General features: G+C 42.5%; 1 protein-coding gene across 2 annotated transcripts in view; it reads right to left on the reverse strand.

The window, feature by feature from the left end:
* Positions 1-25,465, reverse strand: part of jarid2b (jumonji, AT rich interactive domain 2b) — a 171,785-nt gene that overhangs the window by 61,578 nt on the left and 84,742 nt on the right. For both annotated transcript variants that reach the window (XM_036565982.1, XM_036565981.1), the window contains exons 2-3: positions 21,627-21,762; positions 9,931-10,048 (exon numbers count right to left, since the gene is read on the reverse strand). In XM_036565982.1, the coding sequence (XP_036421875.1) occupies positions 9,931-10,048; positions 21,627-21,762 (254 nt within the window). The remainder of the gene's footprint in view (positions 1-9,930; positions 10,049-21,626; positions 21,763-25,465) is intronic.

The raw sequence follows: 25,465 nt of genomic DNA on the forward strand, positions 1-25,465 counted from the left end.
CTGTAGGTTGGCGCGCAAACTGCTGGTCACATATCAACACAGACTGTCAACAAAATACAGTCTCGCCTAGCTAGTAGCTAACGAAAAGGCAAAGAGAAAGATTTAAGACGAACATCGATAATTTGGAGGCGCACAGACTTATTTGCATTTATAATCACTCCAGGTGGTCTCCTGATACGTTTAATCTGCAATGTGAAACTGTCAAACACTAAAAAGTCGCAAAGCTAAAGTCAGTTTCTTGCTTGAATTCCCAAGTTCCATCTTAAATGGAGCAACAGTTTAGGTGCAGTCAGGTGCCATTTAAGGTGGAACGGAACAATTCAAACAAGAATCGGGAGAATGAGAATTTCAGCCTTGCTGAAAAGTCTAATGTTAAGAGACACTTTTCAAGAAACTATTTCACTTTTGCGGAAAAGTTTCCTGACGGAGATAAGAGAAAAGCAGCTACAGCTGAGCTAAAGCTTAAAGCAGACCAGAGTATGTCTGCATTTTAGTTTACATTGTATATGTTTTAGCCTATACTAGTACATTAGCACATACTGAGCCATATTTAGAGCAAAGACATTAAAATGTACATAAAATTTGGCTCCCAAGGTGGTTGGGTTCACTTGATCACATGCGCTGCTGCTTTGTTTGAAATGAACACCTACAGCTCCACCTGCATGTGGATAAGCTTGGACACCCCTGATCTAGAGCAAAGAAATACAGTACAGTGTGCATTGCAGGGGTACTCCAGGGCTGGGACAGAATTGGGTGACTGGACCACACAAACCGTGTGGTGTCTGCAAAGCTAAGAGCTATTCCTAGCCAGCATGTGTATACGGTATAAATCTTTAAATCTGTAAACACTTACAAATCAGTGTTCGACTTTAATCCAATTTGCACATGATTTCGTTTAAAAGGTGTCTAAACCGCTGTTGCACGATGTAGACGGAGTGAATCACTGTGGCTGATGAACTGAGATAAGAGAATGACACAGGAAAAGAAAAAGAAAGAAAAAGCAAGAGAAAGAGTTCCAGCATGAGTCAGACCAATACCCAATAAATGTCTCTGGCTCCATCCCCTGTCCCCTCTTAAGATGTCCATCACTCTTTTTATAGGCATGGGACTCAATGGGCTGTGTGGTTTAACGATGCAGCAGGCCACCAGAGCTCAGACAGGTGCTGTTAAACTGGCACTGGGCCAGACAGGGTGACCACATGATCTCCACACGCCTCAGCTTCATCTCCGGAACCAAAGTCCAACTAATAACTTGCATGAGCCAGAGGGCAAAGCCTGAATAACACAAGCATACAGGGACAATTACACCATGGAGAGGAATGTAGGAGTGCAGGGATCATGAATTTTTATGGCCAAGTCCGATTTCATTACAGCCCAAATGGTTGATTTTTATTAGGTAAAGTTTTTGTTGAAAGCAGCAAGTTAAAAAAAAAGACAAAAAAAGACTGCAGACTGTTTATTTGCTCTTAGGAAGGGATGCACATGGATATCAGGATCATACTGGTTTAGGCAGGTTGCTAAAAATTGCTTAAAAAAAAAAACATAAAAACATTTGGCTTTAGACAAAATTCCTTCATTTTACACATTTATCTGTAATCCAGGTAGACGAAGTCTCAAGTTGTAAATTTAAAAAACGTGTATCGACATCGGCAGATATGTACATGAAATACATTGTGTCGGCTCAGAATTCCAATATCAGCTCACTCCTAATCAATAGTTAAATGAATGCACCAATATGAAACATACAGACTAATGGTTAGGCCTAACAAAGGCACTGTGCATGTACTTGGCTGGTTCACACTATTTGTTATAAAACAGGCCGACTGCATATGAGGGAATATCGGCCAATTCCGATCGTGCACGCTGTTACGTTACGTGTGAGCATGTATTTTGCAATATATATATTTTTTATTTTTGTCTCTCTTTCTCTCTCCCAGTCTCTACCTTCACAGGTGTACCTGCTTTTGCCATCAGTCATGTGGAGAGCCTCTAACCAATCAGAACCCTGGCTGGTGTAACTGGGGGGAAGGAGCCCTCCAGGAGATATTCAAGATGGCTGAAGGGAGAAAGGACTGTTACCACATGCGCTGTTGTAAAACTCTCATGTTCATTTGTGGTTTAGTTTTAGTATTTTACCAGCATACTAACTAAAAGTTTACAGGAGAAAGCCTCACATTTTAACTGTTTTACAAGTGATAGCAGCTTTTGGGGGTGTACTTTAGTTGGGAGATTCATCAGCACATTCCCTTACTCTATATCTACCCCGATCTTCACGTGCCAGAGGACAGACGTGGCTGGCATGGAGCTGTAATGTTTACAGGGGCTGTCTCTTGTGTTAGTGATGTGCTTACATTGGTTAGATCCCACCAGCACACTCCCAACTCAGCTTACAAGAGCTGCTTGATTATTTGTACCACCTGGGTGTCAGGTACATTTGCACCACGTAGGACTCCATCTAGATCCACGTGTCAGTGGGTGGGCACAGTTCCATATATACTTTTGAGTATTGGCCAGGAAGTGTAGTGAGTTCAGCTTTTGTTTCATTCTGTCATTGCAACTATGTACTTTTGTTTAAGAGTAGTTAAGCGTGGTTGCTTTGTTCTTTTCCTTGGTACATTTCACAGCTTGATCTTCCCAGAGTGGTACTAGATTTCATAGCACAGCGTTTTTATTGTGGTTTTGTTGTGGCTCCATTTGTCTGTTCCTCATGCTTTAATCCCTTCATCATCAGTTCAATCATTTTAATGCCACATGTTACTGATTCTACAGCTGCCTAGACAAAACATGAGGTCATAGCACACCCCTAAAGAATACTCCAGCGCAGGCAGAGGCTACAAACCAATGTGTGTACAGTAGTGCACTCTGTTTACCGTTTCTGCCACATCCACAAATCTCTCTGCCAAGTCATCTCTCACCAGCCACTGTCATGACGCAAGGAATCACACTTTCATATTACACCAGGCCTTACTGAGTCACGTATTCTGTTTTCTCTGTATACTGAACAAAGGAATCGCGCTCCCTCTCTGCTGCGCACTGTCGCAACAATCCCTCTCCTCCCATCTCCTGCCAAAGAAGTCATTCTCTTCTATCTGTAGTGCCTGCTTGCATGATTGGATACAGCAGCTTTACACACCGTTAGAAAGCCCACACAAACACGCTGCAGACCGTTAAGAAAGCCCACACAAAACACACCGTCGGGAAGCCTATACAACCAGCACAGGCCTCCAAGTGACTAGGATAATCTGTGTTTTTGAACAGTAAAGACTACATTGTAGTCTTTCATTCAGAACTGGTAGCAATGGCATAATTAAATCAGCTCATCAAAATATGACAATACATCAACATCGCTATCTCCTCCAGCCAACTGTTCTACTCCCTATCGAATGCAGATCAGCCGTGTCCCATAGTCTTGACAGCTTGACTCTCTTGTGAGCAAACAAGAGATTGAGCGGACATTCCTGCCCCGTGAGTCAGCAAGCCTTTGGAGCCAGCCGCCGTACCTGTGCCTTTGCTTCTCACGCTAGCCCTCTCACGTCAAACCCCCCCACATAGCCCTGCTGCATGCCGCCCCTCCACAAACATATGACTCATTACTCCGCTGAGAGAGAGCAATCACGCCTAATCGCTCTCTTCACGGCCACCATCGATTCCTCATGCCGTTCGCCTGTGCCGTCTACTATGTAGCGTTCCCAACCCCAAAGGGATTTACAGCTAAATCAATAGAGCCGTTATACAGCCATACGAACAGGTGATTGCTGCACTGCTGGCACGAACGGGCACGTCGAAACGAACAACAAAGTGACTGCGGATCCGAGAGCTAACGACGCAGAAGGAGGAGCGGGTTGGAACTGGCGAAACACAAGAGAGAGTGATTTGGCACCGACTACACAGCGCATGCGAACAAACACTCCAATGATCTCTACTGTGAGAGGGGGATTTCAAGCAAGCAAACAAACTAGCAAGCACAAAACAAACAAAGAAACCCTCAGCGCGGGCCCAAACTCCTGCCCATCTTGAGGGGGCCCCCGCGTGCCTGGTGCCCAGCAATTGTAAACGAGGGGTGGGTAGATGTCACTTCTGCCTTTGGCAGCACCTTCGTTTCTGCAATCTCTCTGCCTCTCGCAGGCCTGGGAACGCAAACAGTGCGCCGCTCCCAGACGCCTTCCCCTCCAACCTGGCCGTCCCAGCACCTGGGCTTGCATCTGGCTCTCCTCCCTCCCCCTCTCCTCCCTCTCCTGTTTCAGAGGCCAGGTGGGAGAGACTCTGGCACCTCCTCAATCGGCCTCCTGGGTGCCGTCTTTCATGGGCATGGGATGCCGAGGCCAAGAAGCGTTGCAGCATACACGTACATACACGCCAACATTAGAAATTAATGAACGCTCGGGGGAAAGAAAGGTAAAATAAATGGCATTGAAATTTAAAATGAGCAAAAATTTGTTCTGTATGGATCTTATTTATTAAAGGACATTTGCTAAGCTATGTCTACTGAGATGCCATGTGAAATACAGCCTTAATGCCTTTGCAGCCACCATAGTATCCCTTGGCTGATTAGACCATGCAACATATTTGAAAAGCTACTGGATTGTTCAGCGACTATGAGGCAAATGTGAGTGGAACATGGAGCACTTTGCTACGCCATCAAAGAAACAGGCCTACTGAACAAAAATGCCTCTGAAAAGTGAAATCCAAGGGAAAAAATAAAGTCACCCCTTGCTTAAAAAGGTAACTCCTGATTCACACACAGAAGCACAGAAAGCAGGGCAAAATTAGCCAAGTGCCCAGCATTAAATGAGCAGGATTCTCCTCAGGGCCAAGCCGGCTGCAGGAGCTGCCACTCCGAGTGGAGGCCTAATGCTAATGAAAGGCAGAGGACGGCACTCCAGACTGAACAGACCTCTGCTGTTGACATACTTTCTTTGTGCTTATTGAAATCCTTGCTCAGGTCATTTCTCTTGCTCACTCTTTTCTTCCTTTGCCGTCTAACTCTGTGTCTCTCTCTCTCCTTTCTCTGTTAGGTGCTCTCTCCCTGTCTCCACCTTGGTGTCTCTCTTTACCTAGCTCTCCCTCCCTCCTTTCTCTGCCCAAGTCTCTCTCTTTTCTCATTTTAATAACTTTGTCTTTTCTCTCTCTCTACTTTCCTCTTTCTTAACCTAGCTCTCTCTCCTTTTTCTCCCCACCTCTCCTCTTCCTCTGCCTAACTCAATAGCTTGTGGTCCCTTTCTCTGCCCAACTCTCATTCTCTTTTTTCCACTAATCTCTCTTGCTCTTATTTCTCCACCTAACGCACTATTTCATTTCTCCTTTCGCCAACCAAATCTCTCTCCAATGTTTATTTTCTCTGCTTAGCTCTCCTGTTTCTCTCTCTCTCTCTCTCTCTCTCTCTCCTTTCTCTGAATAGCTCACTCTCTCCTTTCTCTGCCCAAACCTCTCGTTTGTCTACCTATCTCCCCCACTCTCTGTTTCTCAACCCATGTTTCTCTCTCTTTCTCTGCCTTGCACTCTCTCCCTCTCTCTCCTTATTTTACTCCCTCACTGCTTTCTCTGATTATCTCTCTCCCTCCCTCCCTCTCCACCCTGTCTGTCTGTCTGTCTGTCTCAGTCTGCTGGTGCTGGTTTAATGATGGTGTCTAGAGGGCACTGCTCTGATTAAAGATTGTGGTGGGGTATTAAATGACAGGTAGACCGGAGGCAGGTGCTGCACGCTGATCCCCGCCCACACACACACATACACAAGTAAGTGCATGCTGTTTGAAAGACACAAGTACACCCACACGCAGACAAACAGGGTTTTCTGTGTCTGGGGGTGAATGGTGAATGGCTTTGTCGGGAGGGGGCCGTCCTGGACATCTGCTGCGGCCTGGCCGCTGTGACGCTGGAGCTGCTGCCGGGTTTGTGTGGGCTTTGGCCAGCACCGCCTTTGATGCAGCGTCTGTGCTGTTAGTCGTTTTGTTCCCATGCAGCAGCCGGAGCCGAGATTGATTCAGCATTCAGGCCTCTTCAGAGAACTGCCACTTCTGTGGGCCTACACAAACTGTGTCTGCTGCATGTGTATGAGTCGGGGGGGGCTTCATTATAAAGAGAGTTTTGGATGAATGGGTCCTTCATAAGGCTAATTCTCTTTGTCTAAGGGCTTTCCTTGAGATAAAGCCTGTGGCCCGCGTGTACCAGTGTACACAAACTCAGATCAAAGTAAAAAGCTCTTCTCTTCAGAAACAGCTGGAAGCATCACAAGTCTGGCTATAATAAACAAAGCTGCTGTGGTCCACAGCATTAAAGGGCTCATATCATGGAAAACTGAATGTTTCTTACTGTATTTTATACTGTCCATGTACAGAAACAAGGCAACAAAAATGGCCTCTTTTGAACTCAGTTAGTCCCACCGATTCACACCAGCGTTATAAGGAGTGTTTTAGGCTGAACTGCTTTTTATATGATGCATCAAATCAGAATAGAGGTCATTCACATACACCAGTATTAAAGGCACAGTATCAAATACAGCCTATTTAATACTAAGGGATAAACAAAGTCTTAAAAAACAGTTTCTGGCACATAAATCCACATACATGTCAAAATAATAAACAAGAAAAAATGCAGGATATGGATTTTAAAGGGCCCATATCAGTAGCTGATCATAACCACGCAAAGGGAAATGAATGAATACATTTGACAGGCACATTGCAGGAACTTCCAGCCAAAACCACAGCTGTCCACAGTTAAGATCTTAACACAAACAAGTAAAATAACATGTACAATAAATAAAGATCCTCAGTGCATTGAAGGTAGTCAAACAGGCATGAATACTGATGTACAGTTTACAGAGTAAACATTACCCTCCCCATAGCCAGGCCCTAGAAGAGGTGAGAACAGGGAGAAAAAAAAAAGATGGATGGATGAGTGGAGAGACGAATAGGCCTGGAAGAGGGAGCCACTTTTCCATAAGGTGGATTCAGTGCACAGGCAGGGTATTTATGAGGGGCAGCACACAGGGCGTGCATGAATATACGGCTGTATAAATGCATAGCGTGTACGTGTGTGTTCGAATTATATATGCAGCGAGCAGTTTAGGATCACAGAGGCGGTTCTGTTGGGAGCTTTGATGGATGAAGACCTCCTGTATAGGATGCTGTGTTTCACTAGAGCTCTAAACATCTCACTCCTTCACTGCACAAGCTGCAATTTTAGCCTGAACACATTCCCCAAGACCAGAGGAAAGAGAAAGAGCGGCGTCACTATTGATTATATTAGTAATTAAGATTACCTGACAATTACTTGAGCGGTTAGTGCTTTTACAACAATAACAAACTGTGCATAGGCTTTTCATGATTCCTGATACTAGGGATGTCCCGGTCCAGATTTTTTGACCCAGATCCAATAAAAGTACCGATCCAGTCTTTGTGTTCTCATAGACAACAAAGCCACACAATTTAGGTAGAATATGGTAGTCCGCAAATTAATGCTTGATTTTTAAAAAGTGCATAATGTGACATTCGGCACTCATATGAACACTTTATACTGAGCTTTATACAACAGTTCCAATGATGCAATGATTGGTTCAGAAGCATCGTAACCACAGAGTTATTGGCTTTCTTAAAATAACTAACATTACTGGTTGCTAAGTAACAAACCGCTTCACTCTGTAGCTGTTACTAAGGCTATGTTCACACAGCAGGTATAAGTGGCCCAAATATGATTTTCTCACCAAATCTGATTTTTTGGTTTGGCTGTTCACATCTTTTAAATGTGATCTGTATGCAACATCAGTCTAAACAGATCAGCTCCTAAACTGACCCGCATGTGCAAAAGAACTGCTTCACGCTGCTACACGTGGCTCATCCGGAGGTAAACAATCATGACTTCCAGTGAACGCCAGTCGCTCCTGGAGGGTTCAGTTTCATCTTCACCAGCATCACAGGAGCCATCATGAAGCTTTACTGACTGACAGCTGGGCTCATCACCCAGAATCTGTTCGAGTTTGCCATAAAAAAGGGCGCGGTCACTTCTTTGGTTCGTGTCCTTGGATTCTTTAAAATTTTCTTCCAGACTTTTAACTGTTCGTTGATGCTGTAGCCGTGTTTTCCTGCGGCCGCATTCGCTCCAATATCTCTTTGAACACAGAGGGTTCTGGATGAGTCTCTTTTAAATGTTTCGTACAGAAACATCAGCCTAAATGTTTGAGGTCTCAGAAGGGAGAAATTATAACAAATGTGGAGTTGGATTGGCGTAAAAGTCTCATGAATTCAGATCTGGATGTTCAGACTGAGTCACACTGCTGCATATCAGATACGGATTTCAGTACCACATGTGAAAGTGCCTCAAAACAGAATTGAAAATGTCAGATTCAGTGTTTTTTTGCTGTTCACACTGACACACAGACACACGTGTCACGTGAAGAAAAAGATCGGATTAGGGACACTTTTATCTGCAGTGTGAACAAAGCCTACGTTTTGGCTTCAGCACATACAAAACACAAAAAAAATGACATTAGATAATTTAAGATAACAAATTAGACAACTCACTGGACAAATACTAAATACTTTTTGGGAAAAAATAAACAAAGAAGGCTTCATTCAAAAATGCAACACTCATGGGCCAAAAATGCATACAGATGTGTTTCTCACTGTAACAGAGCAGCAGGAGAATTTAAAATATGCACTATCATCATTAAAACTGCCAAGTGATCACTGCTGATTCATAGCGCATATAAAATTTTAACCTTGTCTTCTGGTTAATCGAGTACTTGTGGCAGCCCTACATACAAGCACATGCCTGCACACACAATGGACGGATGTGTGCTCTCTCACAGACTCACACGTACACACAGCTTCGCAGACAAATGGACGAGTCAGCTCTTTAAGCTAAGTGAATGCTTGATACGGGAGCATCCGAAGGGTAGCCAGCTGCATGCGCGCACACACACACACACACACCTCCAATAACTTTCTATTCAAGCCTTATGACCCAGTGTGTAATTTCAGAGCATTTCTAAGTGCTCACATGTGTTGGATTTGTCTCCAGGCTGTTTAAGAAATCAGCATCATTATCCCAGTTTTCCAGCACATACCACACAAATCACTGAAACCATGCAGAGCTAAGCTCCAAACGAAACCAGATCAATTGATGAAAATGCTCCATTGAGAACGGTGGAAACTGCATTACTACGTACGCTGCGGCCAGTGGAACAGACTAATTTTTAGCATATTTTTCATTCTATTTTCATGCATTTGTTCATTTGCCTCAGGGCCAAAAAAAAGTAAAGAAGAAAGGGCTGGGAGGGGAAAACACTTCTCAATTGGGCCAAGCACTAAGCACACATTCACGCTACAAAATAACCACAAGAAATTACAGAACATGTCAAATAGTAAATTACACACTGTACATGAACACATTAATTTCCCCTTCGTTGTTAATTATTAATTCCAAAAAATATTAAGCATGCCTTCGAGAGTCTAATTAAAAATGACAAGAAATGGAAATTCATTTCCAAGAATTAGGGCTTATTAAAGGGCTCCGATCCCACTGAATTAAACCACTATTTACTCTTTATTGTTGAGCTGGTCGTATATCATTATCTCGCTAATAAACCCCATGCGTCGCTCCAAACTTATTCACGGCTGCGAGAGCCAATCTGCACGACTGGAGTGAATTACGGACGGATTTTCTGCGTCAGACTCGGCACTCGCACCATCAGCTTGGCCTTAATAAGTCCATTTAACTCTCATTATTGGCCACGAATGTGCTGAATCAGCCCAAAACAAACCTGCTGTGAATCACCTCACTGCATTCCTCTGTCCTCTACAAACACACTCCGCGCCTCACCCCAACTTCTGTTTAAATTCACTCGCTCTGGTGAGGCAGCAGAGCTGTGTGATCTGGATTGCGGCTGTATGATGTGGATAAAGAGAGGAACAAGCTGCTCCAGGCTCCACTCACCTTTTCTTGGCTGAGCCGTCCTCCCAGTACTCACTCCCTCCATCATTGCCCTGTGAGCGAGAGCCGTCGTCTTTGTGTCCCCCTTTAGATCCGGAGCCATTCAGCTGGGACAGGGAGCCTGCACACAGAGAGAGAATGAGAAATACCGCCATTATCATCTGCTGACCTTACAAGCACTTCATCTACAGTACAGGAGCCTTATGGACAGCAGACAGGCTGAATTACAATGGAGTGACAGAGAGAGAGAGAGAGAGAGAGAGAGAGAGAGAGAGAGAGAGAGAGAGGAGAGAGAGAGAGAGAAGCAGTGAGAAGCAGAGAGAAAGGAAGACAGAGTGAGAGAGAGAGAGTAAGCAATAGAAATAAAAGAAAAAAGAGGAGAAGTAGAAAGAAAGGTAAAGGACAGAATTAAAGAAAAAGAGAAGGGAGAACCTGAAAAAACAGAGCTGGAAAAATAAAAGGAGAGAGACAAGAAGAGAAAGAGAATGAAAGAGATATTAGATAGTAAGATGGAGGAAGAAAGAGAAGAAAGGAAAAGGGGGGAGAGAGAGAGAGAGAGAGAGAGAGAGAGAGAGAGAGAGAGAGAGAGAGAGAGAGAGAGAGAGAGAGAGGAATAAGAAAGAGAGAGAAAGAAAGAGCAAAATAAAAGAAGAAAGAGAAAGAAGTAGAAAGAAAGATAAGAGTGAAAGGGAAAGAAAATGAGAAAAGAAAAAAGAAGAAAAAAGGAGAGGGGGTGAAAGAAGACAGGAAGATAGTAGAAGAAAAAGAAAAGAAAGGAAATTGGAAGCAAAAGGCGTGCAAAAGAGCAACAGAGAATGAAAAAGAAGATGGAGAAGGCAAAAGAAAGGGATGAATGGAAATAGGGAGAAGGAAAAGCATAAATATGAAGAAAGTGAGAGCAAGAGAGAAATTAAGAGAAAAATATAAAAGAAAGGGACACAGAGAGAAACAGAGAGAGAAAGAGAGAGAGAGGGAAGGAAAGAAGGAATAACTAACAGAACAAGGAAGAGAGAATAAGAAAAAGAGGGGGAATAAAAAGAAAAGAGGGGGGAGAAGAAAAAGAGAAAAAAAGAGAGGAAATTAAAAGAAAAAAGCAAGATAAAATAAAAAAGAAGATGGAGAAGGTAAAAGAAAGAAGGAAGAAAAGAAGAGGGAAAAAGATAGAAGAAAGGGGCAGAGAGAGAGAAGAAAGACAAGAGAAAGGAAGAGAGCGTGTGTGTGTGTGTGTGTGTGTGTGTGTGTGTGTGTATGTGTGTATGTGTGTGTGTGTTCAGAGTTCATGTCATCACATGAGGTCAAGTGTTCAATTGCGAGACATTCTGCTCAAATTATAAACAAAATGACAGACTTTGAAGGCGAAAGCAGCACTAGATCATCTTTAAAAAGAAAAAAGGATAGAGAGAGTGAGAGAGCGAGAGAGCGTGAGAGAGAGAGAGAGAGCGCATCATTGGAGGGTGTTTAGTGAAGCAGACTGTGCAGAGAAGTGTCTTAACACTGAGCTCCTGCAGCCGCTCAGCAGCGACAGACAAAAGCTCCCCAATGAACACGAGTAAACATTACAGTGACAGAGCGAAGATTAAAAGCCTCTCATCCAAAGAACAGCTCTGTCTTCCGCGCAGACAGCCGAGCACCAGTCCAAACATTCAGCAAACTAATTCAGGCCACACTGAAGGAGCATCAAAGTCAGCAAGACAAAGAATGTTCTGAAAGACATCCTGGAGTACAGAGGAGTCACCGAGAAGAGATAATAAATCAACCAGGCGAGACGTTATTGAGCGAGCGCTGAAACGGCACAAACGAAGCTGTAGTTTATGGGAATTAAAGAGACAAATACATGCCAAGTCATCAAACAGGCCTGAGCCTTTGTTCTCTCCTCAGGCTGTGAGGTTTAACATACCTGGCAGTGCCGTTCATATTAACAGATGGTAAATCACCATCTAAAGGGTACCAGTGGCCTCAGGCAGAGCTCCTGACGGATGACTCCAACCATTAACCATGCAAAACCCACAAGACCAGATTGCTACACACTCTTAAAAAAACAAAAACAAAAAGGTGCCAAAAAGCATTCTTTGGAACAACGCCATAAGAGAACTACTTTAGCTTCCACATTCTTTGGAACAACGCCACAGAAAAAACACTTCAAGTTCCCTAAAGAAGCTTTCAATGCATGGAGCCTTAAAGGAACGTTTGTATATGACAGGGGTCGACATCCCAAATGTTAAGAGCCATTCTGTCCTTGGGAGCCACAATATTTTATGTCCATTTTACTACCTTGGCTGTAAATATGTCTCAGTATGTGCTGATGTTCTAGTATAGGCTCCAAAATATAACAAACGAAGACACAGGCTTCCTTGGCTCTGCTTTAAGCTTTACCTCAGCTATAGCTGCTTTTCTCGCATCTCCTGCAGGAAACTTTTCCTCAAAAGTGGAACAGTCACTTGTAAAATGTCTCTCAACGTTTGATTTCTTACAAGGCTGAAGTCGCTTCACATTCGACAGCTTCTTGTTAGAATTCTCCCACTCCACCTTAAATGGTGCCAGTATGTAAGGGCTGCACCATTTAAGGTGGAATGGGAGAGTTTGAACGAGAAGCTGGCAAATGAGAAACTACTTCAAATTTGCAACGTTTTAGTGTTTGACAGTTTTTTGTTGCAGATTAAACATATCAGGAAACCAGCTGGAGTGATTATAAATGCAAATAAGTCAATCCGTCTCCAAATCATCAATGTTTGTCTTAAATCTTTCTCTTGGCCTTTTTGTTAGCTACTAGCTAGGCCAGATTATTGTCTGAGTTGCTATGGTGACCAGCAGTCTGCACACCAATCTTTAGGGTTAAAAAGAGTCTATTAGCAGTTATACAGTGACTTTAAGTGTGTATTCATAAAAATAAAGCTGTTTTTTTTAAACGATGCCACTTTCGGTTCCAATTCAGTAGACAATTCCTCAATAAACTAGTTTTGTAAATGAGACATGCAAGTGACAAGATTGTTCTTGTCACTTGCATGTCAGTTTAAAGAACCTCCCCAACATGTATACGTTCTATAACAATTAAAGAACTGTATGCTCAAGTGAAGAGCAATTTAATTAATTATCTTCATTTGAAAGAATGTAAAAATAAACGTGCTAAACAGAGTTTCTTGGAGTGATGCCAGACAACAGGGGTGCTTAATCTTGGTCCTAATCTAATATACCTGATCCAAGTAACTAAAACTTTCAAATTCATCTGAATATAAGAGCCATATTCTCCAGGGTGGTACACCTCCAGGATCAGGATTATGCACTGCTGACATTGAAGAACCACTTTTGGTACCCTAAAGAACGCTTCAATGGACATTTCCTCGAAGGCTCGAAGTATGAATAACCTTTAAAGTGTAAAGAAGTTCCACATAAGGGAAAGGTCCTATACAAAACCTAGAATCCTACATTCAAACCAAGAACTAAGAAACTAGCAAGTACAAATAAATTTAAATACAAAGGTGTTTGGTTGTAGCAGAGCTTTTGTCGCTGTCTCCACTTTGAATATCCCAGACTGCTTATAACAGAACAGTGGAAAACATTTCTAATTTATGTATGTCAAAAATATTTCAATATAAAATCTGACTGCATTTGATTCAAAGCACGTTCTGTCTTGCAATCCCTGAAAAAAGGAAGATTAATTCTGGGACAGTAAAGCTCTTTGAAAACATCAGGCAAGTGATAAAGAAGGGCAAGAAAAGGGGAAAAAAAAAAGTCAACAGTAGCTTCTGGTTGCTATCAGTGGCAGATTTCATGAAGAACCTGTTTGTACAGAAGAAAAAAGAAAAGAGAAAAAAAGGAAGCATGTCCAGACAACCAGCTGTTCGGGAAGAAACCGCAGTGTGTCATTGTGAGCCTTCACACGAATCCTGCCTCACTGTGGTTGGTTCAGCCTCCTGAGGCTGATACACACACTTTAAATGCTGTCATCGAACATCACTGTGAGCTCTCTTGTAAGAGCTTCTGGTAAAACTATCAACTTATCATCTGCAAGTTTAAACTCTTTCAGGACATGAGATCATACATATCTCCATATGTCCAAGTTCAAAAATGATTAAAAACTACAGAGAAAATGAGACTCCTAACAGCCACCTGGAAGACCTGGTAGACACCAAAACTGCCCCCATCAGATAAACAGCACTTAAACCTTTCATCTTTGAGAGAGAGGAGAAAATCAAGCTGCTTCAGATCTGAAAACATCCACAGGTGTTTCTCTCCATCCTTCCACCGTGAGAAGACGACTCAGCGCTGTGGGTCTGAAAGGATGTGTAGCTGTTCAAGAAGCTCTTACTGAGAAAAGGAGACGGACACATCAAACAAAGAAGCTGAACAATGGACTGACCACCCCAGAGCCCAGACCTCAACACCACTGAATGTGTTTGGTTTACTTCAGAAATGATCAACCAACTTCTAAGACTGAACTTTGGAGGTGTGGAAAAATATCAGCAGCTTTTCTGAAAGTGAGTCTCCTGAAAAGAATAGAAGCTGTAGTAAAGGTGAAGAACAGACACACTAAATACTGAAAAAAATGATATTATATTTAACTGTTGAGGTTTATGTGTAATTTCCTGTTAAATGTCTTCTTTTTTCCCCTGATGCTGAGAAATTAATAACTTGTACTTATTGGTTGTTTTGATAGGAAATTAATAAAATGAAGGGTGGTCTCTGACTTATGCACAGTATGTGTAATAATTCATTCCATATGTATTACTCATTTTCCTTCAGATACTTCTGTAAGAGGAATATTCATTCAGCATCTCTGCAGTTAAACCAATCATTTGACATCATTTGTTTCTTTCAAATCATCAGTCAGCCTTAAAAATAAGTCAAAGAGAACGAGAGAGAGAGAGAGAGAGGGAGAGAGAGACTCTCTCCAAAACATACATGAAAAGCTGTAAAACAATGAGGTTTTCTACAGACCACCATGCAGAGAGAGAAGCGCTCTCCAGGGACAAACATTTCAGTTAAGGACGCACCAAAGCAGAACCATTAAAATCAAAACAGCTACTAAAAAGAGAGCGAGTGAGCGAGCAAGAGAGGGAGAGAGAGCAAGATAGAAACAGCTTCCATGTCCTACATTCAAAATTAACCGCATAAGTGAAAAGACAAACACAGAGGAAGCCACTAACTCTCATCTCAGGCCAGACGCTTTTTATCATACTGTACGGTGGCGAAGCAGAGCAAGCAAGCCAGTGCAGGCTGGAGGAGGCCAGGGCAGGCCAGGGCAGACCACTGTAAGCCAAAGCAGGCCAGGGCAGACCACTGTAAGCCAAAGCAGACCGGAGCAGGCCAGGGCAGACCACTGTAAGCCAAAGCAGACCGGGGCAGGCCAGGGCAGACCACTGTAAGCCAAAGCAGACCGGGGCAGGCCAGGGCAGACCACTGTAAGCCAAAGCAGACCGGGGCAGGCCAGGGCAGACCACTGTAAGCCAAAGCAGACCGGGGCAGGCCAGGACAGGCATAAACAGCATATTTTACATGCACTGGTTTAGCTGTCAAGAGTAAAACTGTATGCTCATGTAGGCTTGTTCTGCAAGTGATAACAAGCATATTATCGTTTACAAATATTCAACCAAAGTAATAATATCCAGCTGAATTTTGTATTTCTCCATATTTTCACCACTGACTTCACTTCAGTGCGTAGCTTAACTTTTGGCATCACAAAACATTTACCGGGCCAAATTTTATCACTGTAATTTGCTGCCACTCGGGGAAGCACGCCTCTCATTAGCTAAGTGAAGTTTAACTACGTTTAGTTAAGAAATTCCTTTTTTGTCTTCACTCGCTTTACTTCGTGGTTAGTCCTATAATCCTACACACACAGCTGCTTCCAGTTTTCACAACCATCCATAGGATGTAAAACATCTTGGTTATAATGTAAATGTAAGCTTGTTTCACACATACTACCTCTAATATCATGCTTTTCACTTCAACACTGATGTTAACACGTTTGCTCATATGCAACGCATCCCAGATTCAGCCTAGAAGCGGCACTGCATCTACAGTGGGGGTTCCCAAGTCTACGCCTGCGGACCTCATGCTTTGTCCAGGCTTTGTGTTTTCTCTACTCTACACACCTGACCCAGCCTATGAGCTCATTAATAGAAGAGTTTTGTATCAAAACACATTTGAGAATTAATATTCCAAAAGATGTACAGGCTTAAAAACACCAATTTTATTAATTACCTTTTTATTAAGTAAAGTAAAATAGTGGCTTTGACTATTCATTCATTTGAAGAAACCATGTCTATAGAGCTTTCCAGTATAAGCCTGCTGCAGTGTTCTGCAGAGGAATCGTGTGAAAGAGGCCTAATGCTGCTCTTGGTGGTAGACAGACAATATCACACCAGATTCAATTGCATTCAAAGGAGCCACGAGGGAAAATTCTGCCACCACTAACGGCAAGAGTTCAGTTTTCCCTATGTTTGCCACCGACCGCGGCAGTAAAATGAACCGGATGTTGATTATTTTTTTCTTATTTTATTCATTTATTTTTTTGAGCGCAATGGATGCCAAAAGAGGGCGGCACTTTCACCTCACGGCAAGAAGCACCTGGGTTCGGTTCCCCGGCCGGGCGACCAGGGGGCTTGTGTGGAGATTATGTTCTCCCCGTGTCTGTGTGGGTTTCCTCCGGGTGCTCCGGTTTCCTCTCACACTGTGGATGTATATGTCTGTCTGCCCTGCGATGGACTAGCGACCTGTCCAGGATGTATCCTGCCTTCCGCCCAAAGACTGCTGGGATAGGCTCCAGCACCCACCCCACGAGCCACAAGGATAAGCGGTTTAGAAAATGTGTGTAGACGCCAAACGTCTCCAGACAAACCCAGTATTACACATCAAAAATAAAGAGAGCAGAGTGCCTTCCTGCCTTTTTCCACCTTAAATAAACAATCTACACTGCTAAAGCTCTCCACTGATAATCATCCATTTTCGGCAGCAACAGTGTCACCATCCCAACATTTCTGTGGCTTCAAGTTGCTGCTGGTCGACTTTTTCAATGCAAACATGTGAATGCAGACCAGCACAGACTCGAGACAGAGTTAACTGTGGCTATAATTGAGATAGATTTTTGGTAATGTTACCCAAAGCTTGAGCCCACCCCCTCTGCATCTTCACTGGAGAATATCAGAGCATGCACACTCATCCACAGCCCACCCATCAGGGTCTGTAACCAGATTTGTGTGTGTTTAACTAAGCCCACTGCCTCACCACGTGGACGACCCAGCCCCCGTGGACAGATGAGGTTACGGGGCTGCAGGGTGTTCCCCATTAGTGCCAGTAATAACTGGCCCACAACGAGGGCACAAATGTAGAGGCCGGCACGTCCTGCGCAAAGAGCGACGCTGTTCAGACCTTAATTATCCGCACAACACACACATTCGCAGTCATCAACACTGAATTATAACAGCACTAATGGAGCACAGTGCACTTACACACTTATTACACAGTCCTATTCATGCACTCTCACTGCGCCGAGGCCAGACAGACAATGGCACGCTAACGTCAGCAGCGGCGGACAGTCTAAAATAATAAAATAAATAAACAAATATAGAGGCATGAGGCTCCTGGGATAAAATTGGCAGCTGTTGTAGTTCATAAAAACGTTAATGTTACTGTTTCCTCTGCATGGTCAGACTGCTTCAGATGAGTGGCATAAAAGAAAGCGGTCGAGTCTGAGGTCCAAACGCTGCCTCGACAATAACTGTCCGTTCTGTATTTTTGATACTCCTGGGGTTCTTCTAAAATGAACGTCAGTGCCACATCGTTCAGAGCACAAAAGCTCAGGAATTAAACCCCTCTCAGAGCTCCATTGTCTGCTCTGGCAGCCAAACTCTACAACAAAGCAACAAAAATTGACGTCTGGAGCTGCTGTTTTGCTATATTATTTAAATGTAGTTACACAGCCACAATTAATTACATAGTTACATAATGAATTACTACTACATTCAATTTACATTCTGTACCAGCAGATTCGAGTCTGCATTTCAGACTGTTTTTCTCAAGTGTTGAAGACAAGACTGTACATGCAACAATAACTTTTTGAATAAAATGTAAAAAATCTAATTAAGGGTTTGGAAAACTGCAAAAATATATCAAGATACTTGACATGATATTTTGATATGCATCATAAAAACTCCAGAAGTCACAATAATGATAAATATTGTCTAATCTATTGTCTTCCCCTTGCAAACACAAATACGTGGATTAAAAGCTTAGAATATGCACTTTCTACACAATTTAACTATGAGTGAGAAATCATCCATATAAAATTACAACATGTATTTATGTTGTTATCACTGCCAGTTAACTTCTATTCTCTCAGAAAAAAGGTATGTAAACTGTAACTGGGGCAGTAGCCCTTGTCACTGGGGTGGGAACCTCAAGGGTACATCTCAGTACCTTTAGTCAGGGAACATTATTGTACCATAATCCACTGAAATTATATTTTCCAAGTCGTACTGACTCCACACACCCCGTCTATTTTATTGTTCTGTTTTAAAACATTTGGTTATGAAAAGGTATAATATGTACTTTTCACCTGGAAGAGCGTATTTAAGGTTCACAATTGGACCTTAAAACCACTGTTGAATCTTTGAGGGAACATTTATGATGTTTGTACCATGATGAACGAAAAATGTACCTGCACAGAACCTTTATTTCTAACAGTGCAGGATTTAAAATAAGTTCCAGACCAACAAGCTGTATCCTCATGTTGCTGGCTGCTCATCAGTGAGTGTTCTTTTATGGACCAACTAGATTCAATGAACCAGTGCCTGTTTGATGAAAAGCAACAGGCAGTGTGAAGTAAAACAGCAGAAAGGAGAAGAAAAAGAGAAAGAGGATGATTGCGCTACTGCTGTGAAACGACTCTCTGTGTACTGAAAAGCAGAAAGGGGGAGTAAAATAGAAAAAAAGACAGATATACAGAGACACAGTGTGGCGAGAGAGTGACAGATAGCAGAAGCAAGAGAGAGAAAGTGGACAAGAAGAGATGGAGACAAGCAGAGAGCAAGGAATGTGGGAAAGAAAGAATGAAACAAAAAAAAAGGGAGAGAGAGAATGACAGAGAAGTAAAGTGGACAGGCTGAGACAGTGATTGTAGGTTGGATGCTGGACTCATGGTGACAGAGGGATAAATGAAGAGTGACAGTTGCCATAGCGATCACTCCTCTCCTCGCTCACACGCAGGACACGCCTGTCCATCACTGTCTACACCCTACTGCTGGCCACGCCCCCTTAAAAACACACATGCTCACCCAGCAGAGAACAGTGGGAGGATATCACAACAGAACAGCTATTATTAAATCACCGCTGCTTTAGCCCACAGCTACACAGGAGGAAATCACATCTGACACTGATCCTCGAACAAAAACGCAGCCTGCCTGTCTCTGACTGTACAATCCTGCCATTCAGCAGCGCTTTAACACCTCTCATACGGTGGAGACTGACTGCCATTGTACTACTGACCTATTCGCTCTGTCCACAAACATGCTGCTATAGCTTTACAGCTGTACAGCCATTTAACTACTGCTTTACTGAACGCTGACATTTCATTCAACCTAACATAACGACAATGAGCTTCATTTCACCGACCATTCGTAAGAATAAATCTCTTCTTAAAACCCACTTACAGTTTTTACGAAGATTCTGACAATGTTTTCTTATTTGGGATTTGTTCTTAGGTAAGAACAGAATCTACACACTCAAGAGCACAAAGGTGTGAACAGTTCTATGGTTTAAGAACACGTCATGAATCTGACGTAGACTTTTTCTTGGGACCTTTATCAAGAACACATTTATACGGAGCCCCACTGTTGACGCTCTGTATAAATAAAAATAAAAATAGCCACGACTTGGTAAGGCATGAGAACAAGATAATTAAGTCATGGCCGCAACTTAGTAAGGCATGGGAATGAGATCCTAACGCTTGGCCACGACTTAGTAAGGGATGAGAACGAGACCATGCCTTACTAAGTGGTGGCCACAACTTAATCATCTCATTCCCACGTCTTACTAAGTCGCGGCCACGCATTAGGATCTCGTTTCCATGCGTTAATAAGGCCACGCATTATTTCTGTTTATATGGGACGTCAGCAGGGCTCCATACATTTAAGAACAAACGTATAAAGATATTGGCCAAAGAGTCACATTGTGATATTGCAGCAACGGCAGTGAAGAATGAAGAAGGAGATGCTTTTGATAACCCAAGTAAAACTCTTTATTTGGAAAAAATATGATGTGTGCAGACTACTGAACTTAAACTTGGAGTGGTGACCTGCTCCACATGAAGAGCAGCTAGGTGAGGCCAAAATATAATTGGTATACAGTTTCGGGAAAAAACATCCTCAAAAAAGAAGACCATAAAACAACCACTCATTATCTTATGTATGTCATATTGGTTTGTTTGAATAAGGTCACATTACAGCTGCTTGTTGCCTGTGGGCATATAGGCCTACCGCTTGGTTGGTTAGGTCATGACCATCGGAGACACCTAAAAAGCATCTAATACAGAGCGCTTCAAACACAGACCTTGAATCCAATATCTGGTCTTGGATTTCACAGTCATTAGGTTGTAGGACATCAAGTGCACAATGAGTTACATCAACAATCAACAACCAGCCAGTACAAAAAAAAAAAGACCAGAAAGTGGGGTCAATTTCTATGTATTGTAATTCTCTATTGCTTAATTCATGTATATTATGTGGCATGTGCATGATTACACTGGGGTAGGTTTGGAGGGAAAACAAAGTGTAGCCAAGCAGCCCATGACCAAGTACATCTGCTCCTGCCCAACTGACTGATAAAAAGTGGACAGCCATGCTGACAACCGATCAGAGGCTTGACTATGAAAAGATCCTGACAGTTGTGGCAGTCCTGGCATACACTATACATCAGTTCTACTCTGTGGGTGGAGCTTCTAAGGCTGAGACTAACCGCTATGTCATCACAACCGTTCGGTTCCCACTACGCTCATCTCCTTCTAAAACGTGTGGGATAAAAACAGGGCTAACCCACATGTAACAAAAGCTCCCACTGCCTCTGCCTCTCTGGGTAAAATCATGTGAAGCTCACTCTTTTTTTTTTCCCCTCCATCTCCCGGCTCTTTCTTGTGACAGTGCAGCTTAGCTCTGAGGTCTGTGTGAAGTGGAGTCTAGGGGGATACTGAGTGCTGGTGTCAGACAAACAGCATCAGACAACTTCCAAAGCCCACAGAGCCCTGTTCCCATACTGCCGTCCTCCACCGACACAAACACATTCATCGCCCTTAACATCAAAAGAATATAGTGAAAAATCTAATTTGCACTAATTTCTCTTCACTCCAAATGTGTTCAACCAGCCAACGCACAGTTTAGTACACCTTTAATTTTGCAGTGAAACTATGATTGCTACTGCTTTAAGCTATGCAAGAGCACAATAGTAACAACTTGCTAGCAACATTAGCCTCATAGCTCCATCTCAAAACTAAGGAAGCAAACTTCAGACACCAAACATGTCTTGGCAGATCTACATCTGGGGCAAGAAGAAGATTTTTTGCTGAACTATTTCTGTAAACAAACCCAGACTCTCTAGAACAGGGTACTTTTCAGGTGTGGTGTACTGCAAGGGTCTATAATGGTGTCTTGAAGATTCTTCTGATTATATACCAGCATAGCCTGAGACTGAAGCTGCAAATGTGAACTTACCGTTTGGGCTTTTGGCTCCGTCGCTGAGGCCGTCACATGGCTGTCGTTTCTGTGCACTCTTAAACTCCTTCAGCGACAGATAGAGAACCTTTCGCACCACTCGCTCCTCCGACCAGGGGATTCCATCACTGTCATCCTGAACACAACAGACAAACAAAGAAGCCTGTCAGCAAACATGGAGCATGAGGGTCAGAAACAAATACAGAAATACTGCATTTATACTGTTGCTGTAGTAACAAAATCTTGTATCGTAATTATATGAGAGAAGGCAAACATGTCCTTAGCTTTAATGAGCGTTAACGTATAAAGATTTTATTAGTGGAACATTTCTATTGGTCCATTATTCATTAAATGTTCAGAGGATGGAAAAAAGCAGCTACTGCTTTCAAATGGTTGAAAAAAAATGTAAAAAATAAATACGAAACAAATGTTTGGGGGATTTGCTATGACAGCAACGATACATGCTTATTAAAAAAATACATAATTTAAACAACCAAGTTAGAGCAAAGAATGTTTAACTAAGCAGCCTCACACACACACACACACACACACACACGCACACACACACACTTAATACTTCCTTTCTGACACCGAATCAGAGGATGTTATTGTACTGGGGTCATGGGAGCCTTTTCCTACATCCTTTTCCAATCTCTTTATATTTCATAATTCATTTCATCTTATTTTATTTTAAACAGCTAGTCGTCACCACAGACCTGGAGAGGCACGTTCTCCTTAAAATGGAACAGAACGCTGACGTGCACTTCCTGTCTCTAAATACCCACTTCCTTTCTCAACACCTCAACACCACAGACACATTTTCACTGAGGGAACTTTTCATGGAAGCAAGAATCTCTGTTCCACTGTATTAAAGGGAAAAAGTCGATGCGTTTTACTTTGTTTTCAATTAAAATTAAAAATCACAACAACAACAGAGAAGTGGAGAACTTTAAGAGCTGGCACACACAGCTCATCAACATGGAAGGAAAATCCAGTCTGGTGACTCACTACAAAATAACCTCACACTTTATTTCCATATTCTCAGAGTCATACCAACCCTTTTTTTCATTCTGTATTCTTTTTTTTTGTAAACTTGTATTCATGCTTCATTGATTTTGTTTTCACCCTATGTGAAAACGCCAGCTGCCTTTTCCACTTTATGAATGGACTAAGATACAAGGTTGGTTTATTGTCAGAGGGCATTCAAAGATACAATGAAATCCTTATACTACCGCCGCATGCTTCTACACAATAACTCCTTAATCTTTACAGTCCATACACGGAGCCTAAACTACAAAAACCGGCTGAACTGTTGGAAAACAACATATTTACATATATCCACTTATTCAGCTGACAGCAGTTTAGCCCTGCCCATTCACACTGAAATTATAAGGAGTGTTTCAGCACGAACTGCTGTTTGAACGAGGTATGACACAGATTAGCCAATCAGAATAGAGCTTGTTTACATATAACAGTCTAAAAGGTGCAGTAACAAAAACTGTTTGTTTGAATCCAAGCAATAAAAGTTGGAAAATGGTCATGTAAAAATGAATGACTGTTTTTCATATATAAAAACATACAAATGTCAGCAGATCTCTTATATAAAGTTATTATATCAGCGATATGAGGTCCTGTAACAACAACAACAACAACAACAACAACAACAAGCACCACGACTTAAGTCTTTAATTAACTAGTTTCAGTGTACTTAAGACTAGCGTCAGTGTAAGACTAGCGTCAGTGTAAGACTAGCATCTTAATAACCGCATCACACCCTGCGGCTCCTCTCTGGTCAGTATCTGCTCCGGTCAGCTCAATTTTTCCTTAACTCAACAGTAAAAGGAGGCCAAACTGAGCTCATGTTACAATATAGTTTTATACAGGTATGATCAATTAGTGTCAATTTAAAAAAAAAAATCCCTTATAACCACATTTTCACACTGGCTGTGATTGTACGTCTCCCATAAGCTAAGAGCAGGGGCTTTTTTGATCTGCTACATCCTGAGATATAGCGCGCATTTACTCACTGGGTTTGAAATAAAACCAGCAGGGAACAGATCTGATGATTCATAAAGATTTAATGTCACATTTATAAAGCCTTTAATAAATTATTTATACACCTTTAAACCCTTGAATAAAAACTGAAACCAAGCTTTTTTAATCTTCTATTAAAAGTCAAGGAGTAACACTTCTAGAGACAGTAAATGTACTGGCAGTAAAATAAAAGGGTTCTTAATAGACCAGCTTAACTAGAGACCTTCAGTAAACAGAATAAAATCAGTGCACACACAGAGAGAGAGAGAGAGAGAGAGAGAGAGAGAGAGAGAGAGAGAGAGAGAGAGAGAGAGAGAGAGAGAGAGAGAGAGAGAGACACCGCTCATTGATTTTAGTGTTACCAAAAAAATACATAAAAAAAAAAACAAAAAACAACAGTGAACTGATCTAAACGGACTAATCTCTGTCTCAGGCAGTCAGATTTCTCAAAGTGGACTAATCAAGCAATGACAGCAGCATTAAGACTAACTAAAAGCTTCTCTTGTCTCAGTAACTAATTCTAAATGGCCCTGACGGTGGAAAAAAATTACATCACCTCAGACGGATTAAAGGTTTCCACCTCAGAGGGAAAATAATTACTGTAAGATATCAGAGCTGCTAGAGCAGATAACAGATACAAGAACCTATTATTACACAGAGATAGCAGAACAGGAGACAGGGTATAGGATGGAGAGAGAAAGAACGTGCGAGCGAGTGAAAAGAGAGAGAAAATATTCCTAGTAATTAACAATGTTAGCCCAGTTACCAACGTCAGCTATGTGCCATCCTAACTAACGTTACAGCAACTCTGTCCCGGTTAATCTGCCCATGATTACCTGACCAAGACCAGCAGCCCTTAATCTACAACCTTGAGGTGAAGCAGAGAAGGAAAGCACATCAACCTAGTTAGCATTGCTCTTCAACTGATTCCTGTCAGCCTCGTTAGCCGCTATCTTTCCAAGGCCTTTCGAATCGTCCAGCGGGCCAAAAGAAGCAGGAGCTGATGGACAGATCTGAGAGAGATTTAAGAGTGTGTGGAAACAGAGTGATGATATAAAGACAGATTTATATTCTGCCTTACGGAGAAGCAGGCTGAGAACTCTGTAGCTGATGTCTGAAACCCTGCTGAGCGCTGTGGCTCTGCAGACAGAGAGGACAGATCAAAGTTCGGCGATGCCACAGCGCTACGTGGCCAGAGAAGAGGGGAGATGACAACATAAGTCGTGTCTCAAAGTCAAGGCTGCAGCCCGAAGTAGGAAAGACCTTACTAGCGCTGCTGTCTGAAGGCCTCTTTTCATTTCACGCTCACAATGGGGGCAGCTGCAGCAGACGGTACTGACACGTCACGGCCTACCGATGTAAGCAATGCGAAAAACTCTAGCACACCCGATACTACGACAGATTTCTTGGATAGGTTTTGTTGTACTTTTTAAACTACCATCTGCTGTCAACATGTTTTTCACAGTAACTATGTACACAATGTATATATTTCACTAGAAACTCTTAGCTGTTTCCGCTATTCTTCAAACGGCTTTCAAAACTGTTGTTGGCGATTGAAGGACTGCGAGGATCCCCCAGCTGAGCCCTGCAGATTCCCAGAAAGAAGCAATACATTTATCAGCCACACTGAAAGGATCCTACAAAATGGAACGGCCTTCAGTGACGTAATGGCCAAGAAACGGGTCCCTCTGTTGCATCTTTGGCTTTGAGACACGTCTGAGACTTCGTCAGAGCGTCCGGCAGCTTTCATCGAAACGTGGCCAAGGACCACCTACTTCGACTGGAGGCTCCACTTTCAATTACTT

This window comes from Colossoma macropomum, unplaced genomic scaffold, assembly GCF_904425465.1.
Source record: "Colossoma macropomum unplaced genomic scaffold, Colossoma_macropomum, whole genome shotgun sequence".
NCBI lineage: Eukaryota > Metazoa > Chordata > Actinopteri > Characiformes > Serrasalmidae > Colossoma > Colossoma macropomum.